This window comes from Gavialis gangeticus, unplaced genomic scaffold (assembly GCF_001723915.1).
Source record: "Gavialis gangeticus isolate Ggan-Ray unplaced genomic scaffold, GavGan_comp1, whole genome shotgun sequence".
Taxonomy (NCBI): Eukaryota; Metazoa; Chordata; order Crocodylia; family Gavialidae; genus Gavialis; species Gavialis gangeticus.
The window spans coordinates 116,662,393-116,673,111 of NW_017729025.1; the positions used below are offsets into that span (position 1 = coordinate 116,662,393).

Sequence of the window (10,719 nt, forward strand, 5' to 3'; positions counted from 1 at the left end):
GGGGGTGGGGGGCTAAAAATAGCTTTGTGCCAGGGGACGGGTAGGAAAAGCACAGCCCCGGGATGGGCCAGCAGCTGGGCTTTCCCACCCAGGGGCCGTGCAGGTAACTGTACAGAAGTTCCATTCACCAGTCGTACCTAGATTGATTAAATTTGAGTGTACATTCATCCAGATCTATCTTAGTCTGGGTTCTGCCACTTTTAGAGAGGTCTGTGTGTACAGAACTTCTGTTTTGTTACGGGTTTAGATTTGATTTCCAATTGCTGAGATTGGTCTAAGTGTAAGGTCTGCGCCTGGGAGAACTGTGTTAGATTGTGTGGCTATTTTTAACCCTATCTAACCTCCTCCAAGCCTCCCCAAATGTGTGCACTTAGCCTGTATGTATTTCAAAACCCAGCAGCTCCCTTTTCACTAAAGAATACCAAATGGTAGAACTCCTTAAAAAACACAGACATTTGGATAAGCTTTCCAGATTTTTTCCTGTTTGTGGTTGAATTTTGAACGACTGAGCAATTCCTGATTCAGTTCTATTAACATATTGTACTGACACACAATGTGTTGATGTCAGTGTTATTTATCTTTAATTTGTTCACGGATGTGAATTGCACAAGAACAGATATGACTGGCTTGTTTCTATGGGTCATGACGCACATGCTGGTATATCTTATACTGGTCCATAGTTACAGGAGATTTTTTTTAGGGGGGAGCTTTACCTCAGAGTAAAAATAATTTGGGATGCAGGCACAATATATTCACACTTGTACAGTCTGTCTTTTCGTAAGCATATAAAGAGAATGGACACAGTATAATGGCCCTACACCAAGTAAGTCATACTCTGAGATATAGTTACCCAGGGAAAAATGTAGTAACTAGATATCTGCATAAATTACACCAGCATATGAGTTGTGTCTGGCTCCCTCAGAATAACCCTTAGTTTGATCTGATGAGAGCTGCTGAGTGTTACTATACAAATAACTAATAACAGTAACATCTGAGGAATAGAGTGCTGCCTTTAGATTTCATGAAAGTAGCTTCAACCTGAGGGGTTATAGCACGTAACTGACCACCCTTTTGTTATAATTGCATCCAGGCTCCACAGCTTTGGTGTGTTTTCTCCACCCAGAACATAATGGAATATGTGTGGCATCCTTGGCATACAGTAAATCTTAAAGGTCTTTTTTCATTCCAGTAATATTTGGATGGGGTGTGCTATTTCATGTTCTTTGGCTGTGGGCTAAGTATCTGTTTTTTACCCCAGCATACTTTTCCTATTCAGCAAGATTGCTTATCTATTTGTTATATTAACTAATTTCCATACTCTGTGAGTAGAAAGTGTGTGCGCGCATGTGTGCATGTCGTGCATGCATGTGTATGTACATACATACATATATATGTATGTATGTATATGCACATACACACATGCACACACCTTCCACTCAGAGTATGGACAAAATGTGTGTGTATCTATATCTATATCTATGTATGTGTGTATGTATATTTGTGTGTGTATAACTGTGTATGTATATATTTCTATTTGCTTGCCACACTTAAGACTTTGATGTCATCATTGTGCTTTGAGTATAACACTGCACTGAAAATATCTTTTTTTTAATTGTCTGCCATACTACTTTATGATCCACTAGCATTGAATTAAGGTCTGAGGAAAAGAACAAAAACATCCATTCAGAGGAAAAGAGAGCTCTTAAATCAGGAGTGGCAAACTCATCCACCCACGTGAGCCAGAAGAGCATCTCTGGTCTGGTCTGAGGGTCAGATCATGCCACCCCAGAGTCACTGCACAGGACTGATGCAATGGAGTGCATTATATAGTATGCTTACTGTGCTGTAAGCAGTACCCATGGTGCCAGGCCCTGGAGCAGGGCCTGTGCATGCTACACACGTCACATGGACTGAGCTGACTATGCATACTGCATGTGGCACAGAAAGCTGGCATGCCCTGCCAGACTGGTCCTGCATACTGGCTCTGGTACAGCCCAGTCCAGACCAGGATACAGGGTCCATCTCGCTCAGGTGTTGCATGCAGCACATGCTCTGTATAGGTCTCCTGTGCTGCTTGTAGTGGCTACGGCTCCAGGTCAGCCCACATGCGAGACCAGCTCCATATGCCACCTGTGATGTGCTGGGTCAGTCCAAGACCCATGGGCTAGATATCATGTGGCTCCACAGTCCAGATCCAACCTGTTGGCCGTATGTTTGATGCCCCATCTTAAATAATAGGAAGACAGAACCCTTTGAGACTAAAGCTCCAAGTCCTTTGAACCATCCTACACCATGAAATCAGATGAATTTGAAATAATTTTGCCAAAAAATCCATATGTGCGTATACAACTTCTTGCATCTACCCATGGGAATGTTAAAAATATACCTCATTAACCTTCAGCAGTAATATAATATTTTCCAAGCCCTGGAGGAAATGAATAACAGTCTCTCAGGGGAGGAAGGGAAACAGCAAAGAATATATAAAGAGGACTGAAGTGTTCAGAAAGTGAATGTCACAGGCTCCTGCTCCTGGGCATGAAGATGTTTCACTGGCTGCATTGAAACATAGACATTAAATTATTTTGCAGACAGGTTTATTGTGTAGATAAATTCAGTAGCACAAAATGCTGAATGTGGCTTGAATGTACCTGATAAGCATCTCAGTTCAAAGACCGCATGAGTGAATTGATGACAGAAAACAGAAATCAAGTTCTCCCTTGAGTGTGGTAGTCTTTGTAGTTAGAGCATCTTCTTTTTTGTACTGAGTCAGTGTTAGTGAGAATTAATTTCCATTCAGTGAATTGTGTGGGTTGGGAGTTAATAATGTAAAAGCTCACCTTTGGCTTTTTTCCACCCTCCCTTCCCAGCTTTACCTTTTGTTTTTCTAATTTCTATCCATTTACATTCTCACTGACATCCTGCTACACTTTTAGCTTCTCTCATTCCTTGGAGTCTCAGACTAGCAGAGACTTCCTATGCCTGAAGAAGGGTCACTGTACCTGAAAACTTGCTAAGGACTTTTTTCCAACTACTCAGTTGGTCTAATAAAAGATATCATGTCTACTCAAAGAACCTTCCCTGCCTATGTCCTTAGACCAACACCGCTACAATCAAAAACCCAGCATTATTGGAGACCGTATTTCCAGTGAAATGCCATAACTAGCAAATTTTAGATGACAAAAGAAGAGGAGGAGGCCCCTCTCATATTTTAGCCCAGAACTTAGTGTTTATGGCTTAGGGAGTGGAAGATCTAGGTTTCAGCCCCCCTTTATCTAGCACCAGATGGCAGGCTAGCCATTATTTAATCTCCTTCCCAGCCTTCCTCTTGAAGTTGGCTCCCTGGGCAGCCAAAAGAAAGAGCTTCAAGGAAGATAATAAGCTGAAGAGTGTGTGGCTTAGTGAGATGGCTGCTGTTCTGGAAAGGAGAAGCCCTGGCTTCTACCCTGCTCCAATGGGGCAGAAACTTCCCCACTGTTCTCCATCCCTTTTCTCCAATGAATATTAAAGGTACTGTGCAGTGGCTTACCTTCAAGAAGAGGCCTGGAGAGGAGCTTTGATGATGCCTGACCAGTGGCCTACAATTAGAGCACTGTGCTGGGGAATTCAGAGATGCACATTTTCAAAACCTTCCTGGGTAAGGCAGGTCTAGAGCTGAGGTCTCCTCATTCTTGGAGCATAGGCACTAGGCTATTGGGCTACAATATGGGAAGTCCTCCCACCTCCTGTTTTTTGCCAGGCCAGAAATTTAGGACATATGCCATTTGGTGTGTGTGTACAGAGCTGCGTACCTGCTTGCCCAGGGTGTAGCCAACTGCCTGAGCTCAGTAGCTATGTGGATACATATTCATCCAAACAGAGCATGGAGCAGGATCACAGGCTGTGTCTGAGTGCCAAAAAGAGCAGTTATGGGCCTTGACAACTTTAATTTGGGTGCATAAACTGAAATAGAGTTCTGCCTCAGCTTGTAAATTCTACCTCTTCCCAGCAAGAACTGGATGATGCAGCATACATGTCATCAATTAATAGTAATTCAGTTTTACATGTCTCATCTGCTGGAAGGAGAAGATAAAACAGTATTTAAAGATCCCATCTTCCAGTTGGAGTCATTGTATCTTCCCTGTTGTTATAACTCAGACCCCAACTTGGATACTTGCAATTTCTGTGTAGAAACTCTACTGCATGAGCCAAATGAAAAATCCATGTGCGTGTACACAACTTCTTGCATCTACCCATGGGAGATGTTAAAAATATATCTCATTAACCTTCAGCAGTAATTTAATCTTCCTGGCCTGGAAGCTGTACTAAGAACTTAGCTGTGCTAAGGTCTGTCTGTGACAGTACAGTAATAACAGTATTATTATCATTCACTGTCCTACATGTTTCCCATGCTGTACTTCTGTTTCTGACAGTCCTTGTATAATGACAGCTGAAAGCAATTGTTTTGTTTCCTGGCAAAATAGCATTGAAAACAACTGGATTTGTCATGGGTTATGCTCATATGAGTGATATTCTGAGGGAGATCTCTTCTGCACCTGACAGAGCAGTGAACACCCAATCAACCAAGTGGCACAGCATGTTAGGAAAACCCATTTTGTACTTGAAAGGTTTGAAGGTTACAAATGACAAGTGTTTCTCAAAGGCAATGTTGTAAGAAACACAGCGATGTCTGTGGGCAGCATAAACTAATGCTAGGTTTCTTACATGCCATAAAGGAACACAGGAGAACATCTTGTTCCTGAAGAACTTACAAGAACAAATTCTTCACTCATCCTCCATGCAGCATGTATACTAGACTTTCAGTTGTACAGTGTTCATCTAAGCAATTATTGATGTTGGTAAGCAGCTTAGATGGTTTGTACTGAAGAGCAAATGAAGTACAGTCTACAGCTACAATGAAAGAACTTAGCTGACATAAGCTCCCATGGACTATATATCCATCTTACTATCTAAAATGTAAGCTTTTCCAACAGAAACCAATGGCATTGAAATCTTGGGCCTCAAAGGTAAATCTGTTCATTGTCTTCCATCCTGTGGACAGGGGGGAAAAAATATCTGGTCCACAAAATATCTTTACAAAGTGATGCAAAGTTTCTTCTTAAAACATTTCTTACAGCTGTAATTTTTTAAGCTGAAACAATTTCAAAAGTATCCTTTGTTGCTTCAAAAAACTGCAAAATTGGCACTGGAAGGAACCGCTATGGAACTCCTCATTCCATTCCACAGAACTGATGAAAGAGCAGCCAGAGGGAGCCATTTGCTCCTACAAAACCCAGGAGTTACGGCAAATGTTCCTGAGCCCATGCTGCTAATATTTTAACTATTTTCCTGAAGAAAACTTAGAAGATTCCTGTAACCTTTATGCCTTTAGAGATTCATTTGGAATCTGTTGAAATGGATTGCAAAAAGGTCATTGATTAATTTGAAGCAACCCTTCCCCCCTCCCCACCCTGAGAAAACAGGTCTTTGTCAGTATTTTCTAAATATTATTTTCCTTTAGAATTGTTACATTGATTAAAATCCTGCCAAAATTGACATTTTTCCCGTGGAAAGTTCAATTTCCATGAAACTGCTCTTTCTGATGTGGGAATATTTTTCTCTTTGACATTTTTAACTCTCTCTCCATAATAGCCATTTAAAATCCAAGTTCAGGACCTTTTACCATTTCCACTGCAAAATTGTGTGTGAAGTCCCAATAGAATTCTTTCCAGCTTTCCTTCCTTATGAATGTCTCTGTATATTCCTCATATCTGAAAATGTTAAATTGTTGGGGTTTTTTTCCAAGCACATTCACCCATTGGTTTGTACGTGCTTTTTTTTTCTGACTGATGGAGAAAATATGCCTGTGGTTAGTTCTCTTGTGATTGGTGATTTATGCTTGGATACTGATCACCTACCCTGCCAACTGTTCTGAGGTCCAAAATCAGTGATTCTCACTATTGCTGACCTAGGGGCAACAATACCCAGCAAGTCATGTTCCTGTAGGCAACATTACAATTTGGGGTCCCTCTCAATCTCTACTTTTACTTGTTAATGTCCTGTGACTGCAAGCAAACAGGGTCTCACAGGCAGCAGGTTACACATGAGTCAGAGTTTGGGGACCATTGCTTTGGAGAGCAAAGGAGTCTATATCAAAAGACACCTGCAATTTCATAGTCTGGAATTAAACTTTTCCTAAAGAGTGTGATTAATGGGAATTCATTATTTTGAACTTTTGTTTTAATTTCCAAATGCAGTAAACTAGGGCAAACAGGCGGCCTATTACTAATTGTCCAGAACAAATCTTTAAATAAGAGATGAAAGAATGTGTTTATGAATATGTCTTCACGTATGTTTTCCCATACAGAAAAAAAATGTCTATTTACAAGCAAGTTTAAAGAATTCAGCTTGTATTAAATTGTTTACAATAAAATCCTTTTTAATGATAGAAAAAAAAGAAAACTCATTATACTTGTTGTCTTTGGAACGATCCTCCAAAACTTTACAGACTACAGATTAGTTCTGAAATGGACCAACAATTCTCTACAACTTTACTGAGAAAACGATGGGGAACCAGCTCCCTTAGAGTAACTAGGACAATATGGGGCAGTTATGCTCCCAATTGGGATTTGACTGTGAGAGTGGGGCTAACACCCTGTACTCCAGAATATTAAATGATGAGGATCTCAGATTTCTTTCTTGCTGGAAAGGCTTCACCTTTCATAACATTACAAATAGGCTAGGATTCACTGTGGACAATTAGGGCAGGAATGTAAAGGAGTGCTGACTGATGAATTACAATCACAAAGTTCCTGCAACTTTTGTTTTTCTTAGTGCTTTCCCCAGCCCTTATTAGCTAGTTCTGATCATACTTTATTTTTTGCCTAACAGAAATTATAGTCCAGGTTATCCAAAATAACAATGAAAAAAGGATAAGTCCTTCCAAAACTGTGGAATTTCATAGCTGAGGTTGAAACTCTGGTCCTTCTTCATGCTGCTGTGTATTACTTTTTTTCCTTTCTGTTTTAAGATTTTCCTTTTAGATATACATTCCTGTGTGCCATGCATCTGAAAGCAGAATATGCTCTGTGATATATGCACAAACCTTCTATCTAGGGACAGTTGTATTACATGTTGCTGATTTAAAAAGAAGCCCCTTTTTGGTCATTGATCCATGTGGAATTAATGTGTGGATAATCTAAGGTTAGGCCTCTAGTTCTCTGGGGATGTAGTGGGAAATTGACTCCAAAGCAAGAAAAAAATTACAGCTTGCTACATTTGTCTGATTTGGGTCAGTGCTTTAGTGTCCAGGTCAAGCATCTATCCTGCAGCTTGGAAATCATGAGCGTGTGTGTGTGCTGAAAACCATGAATGCAAGAACCATTCAGAGCCAAATTCTGTCATCGTTGCCTTGCAGTGGCATGAGGCCTTACTCCGTGCAAGAGATAAAGAATTTGTCCCTTTAATTGCATTCTGGAATAAAGTAATACTTCAGTATCTTCAGACGTTTAGCTCTTTGCAATAGCCTGCAAATTTCCTCTATAACAATAAGATTAAGATATCACAACCATTTCCTTTTTCTCCTTATTTCTAGGTCCAGGTATTGCTTTTGTGGTTTACCCTGAAGCCTTAACAAGGCTTCCTCTCTCTCCATTTTGGGCTATAATATTCTTTTTGATGCTTCTGACCCTTGGATTGGACACTATGGTAAACTTTTTATCTACCTTTTTCCTGTTGGCTTACCTGTTCCTCTGTCTTCAAGATTACCATACCATATATTGTTTCTCATGTAGTCATTGAGTCTCTTTCCAAAGAGAATGAGAACACCAAAACATAATTCACCTGGGTGCTTTGAAGTTTCAGAGTTAACATTTAAGATGACAGATGTTGAGTATAATCCAATGCCATTAATTTTTCAAATGATCTGTCTCTCTCTTTTACATATACATTGAATTAATGTGGCTAACATTTTGTTTTCTCTGATGTTCCCAGTTTGCTACTATTGAGACCATAGTGACCTCCGTTTCAGATGAGTTTCCCAAATACTTACGTACTCACAAACCACTCTTCACTCTTGGTTGTTGCATTTCCTTTTTCATCATGGGATTTCCTATGATCACTCAGGTAAAAAATATTGTCTTTGATCATCTCTATGATTTGTCTTTGAATAATCATCATGCTGTTTACTCTCCTAACGGGATAAGGTCTGATGTTCTGAAAGCGAAAGAAAATTACATTTCAGTTTCTATTTAAGTATATCTCATGCTGACTAAATGAAATACATGGCATTCATTTTATGGCCATTGATTTTGAAGTGTGTTTTTCTTTTTCTTTCAGATGCTCAAAATGGGGCCAAACTAAGAAACTTTCTGAAAATTAGCCGCTTTTAAAGTTTCTTAGTTTGGGCACCTAAAATAACAAATATTTTTTAATAAGTTGGTCATACGGGTACACTCATGCCCAAATATCAAACATTTGGAGTCAACAAGTATAAAATAGTGTGCAGCTGCATCAAAAAACCCCCCATCATTCACCTGTGAACATTTTGTCCATTCTCTGCCCTTTCTCTTTGAGAGATACTCTAATGCTGCAAACCTCTGAGGAACTTCAAGTAGTGCCACAATTTAAGAAAATAGTAACTTCCAAATCCTCCATCCATTTGGATCTGCAGCCCTGGGTTCTCTCCTGGTTGCAAAAGTGCCTGTCTCCTTTCTTTCAAAGAACTAGGCAGGGCTTACTGTTAAACTCAGGAAACAGAACACCTGTATTTAATTCCAACCTCTGCCTGAAGGGTTCAAACCCACATCTTTCATTTGTCAGGGGTGGTTATCTATAAGATTGCCAACCCAAGACAATGTTTTTACTGACAATCAGCAAACTTTTTCTGACAACGAAACTTTTCTACATGTTTTACATAATGTAAATATAACCCTTTGGGGTTCAACACCAACCATAGTAAAAATGTTTGGCTATCAAAAAATGTGGAGTTTATCAGTAAAAAAAAAAAAATATTGGGTTGGCAACCATGCTTGAATGTGGCAGTGGGTCCTCTACTCACCCCCACACCCTGATGCTCCAACCACATCCTGCACCATGCTGGAATGGACCACCGAAGGAGGAATACTGTCTGCCTACCCAGGGGGTGAGCAGTTACAGGCAGGAGAGGGGAGGCAGCAGCAGTAGTACATGGCTGGAGGCAGGAGAGGGAGGTACGAAGACTCCCATGAGCCACAAAGCCCTGACAACAGGGTACTGGGCTCCTGCTCAGACACCTGGTGCTACTACTCTGCTCTGTCTGCTCTTCCACAGTGGCTCCAGTTTCTTTCCAGCAATGGAGCTTCAAATTGGGGTTTTTTGGTTTTGTTTTTTTGATGCAATTAAAGAGCATAGACCTTTCCTGGCATTGCATACCAACAGGATTAACTTTCTCTTTGTTACTTTTAATTCTAAATTCTGAGGATCCTAATCAATTCATCTGCAACCAGAACTGCTTTAATTTCCATTCTACTACCTGCAGTGGTAAATAGCAACATGCAGTCAATTCATTTACATAATGCCAAATGCATATGTCTCCCTGCTCCACTACTTATCATCAGGAGCTCATCTGGTCTCAACTTTTCTATAGAATTTTGCTAGAGAACTTGCTTTTTAGGCTTCCTAAACTAAAATGACTGGGGGGGGGGAAGTAACTGATCAGTTGCTAATGATATCTGCCAAATTTCAAAAGGCCCAGATCCTCATCTTCAGACATCCAAACATTATGGTATGGAAAGTAAGGTGTAAGTCTTCAAAAAGCTGAAACTTCTAGTAAGACATCCAGTGATTCCTGTTCTAATCTCAATGGGAAATTGTGTTTTTTCTTGTCCAACATCCTGGGAGGAAGTAGAAAAGTGGGCAGTTTGTCTTTAAATTATCTTTCCCAATACTCAGAAAGACTATGTTTTTATTTAAGTTTAAATGTATTGGAAAAGCCCTTGTGAGCTCTTTTATGTTTTCTTTAACATTAGCTTTGATAAGATACGTTTTGGTGACAAATAAACAGAAGTGACTGCATCAGTTTAGACAGAGAATTGTGTTAAGATAACTGAAAAAGACCTAATGAACTAACATTATAAATAACTTGTCAGTGGGTTTTGATCTTCAGGGCTAGGTTAAAAGTTATCTGATAGATGCTTCTTTTTATTCATCCTGAAGTCCCTGTTAGGTGTAAAACAAAGAAGAGAAAAAGGGTTTATGAAGATTAATTTTTCAAATTAATATGCTCTCAATAGATATCTCAAAGAAATGGAACGTTGTTTTCAAGACAACTACAAAGCAACATACTGATTGATATCAACTAGCATTGAAATAGAAATAGTAGTACACTCTATGAAAAGTAAATTTATGCTTACCGCTGTAAGTGAGCAGCTTAGCCATTTTAATATTAAAAACAAATATTTTTCCTCTGAAATAAAGTTTGTGGTGCGACTCCCAGCCTTGGAAAGTAATGTATAATTATATCAGAGGCTTTAACACTGTTCCCTACCATTTGCATCTAGCTAGCCCACGTGAACCCATGAATTCCCAAAATGACATAATGTAGGTGTTGTTTTTCAGAGTACGCTACAGGTCTGCTGTGAGAATTCCCGCAATACTATAAGCCATCCTAGCTGTGAAGAACATCAATTTTTATAAAGCATCTTTAGTGCTAAACAAGAGAAAACGAGAATGGTGTGAAATAAAGACGGTCTGTCCTCATTGAGA

General features: G+C 39.7%; 1 protein-coding gene across 1 annotated transcript in view; it reads left to right on the top strand.

Moving 5' to 3' along the window:
- The window catches only part of SLC6A5 (solute carrier family 6 member 5), an 84,846-nt gene that overhangs the window by 46,907 nt on the left and 27,220 nt on the right, over window positions 1–10,719 (top strand). The window contains exons 11-12 of the mRNA XM_019519958.1: window positions 7,571–7,683; window positions 7,969–8,100. Coding sequence (XP_019375503.1) covers window positions 7,571–7,683; window positions 7,969–8,100 — 245 coding nt within the window. The remainder of the gene's footprint in view (window positions 1–7,570; window positions 7,684–7,968; window positions 8,101–10,719) is intronic.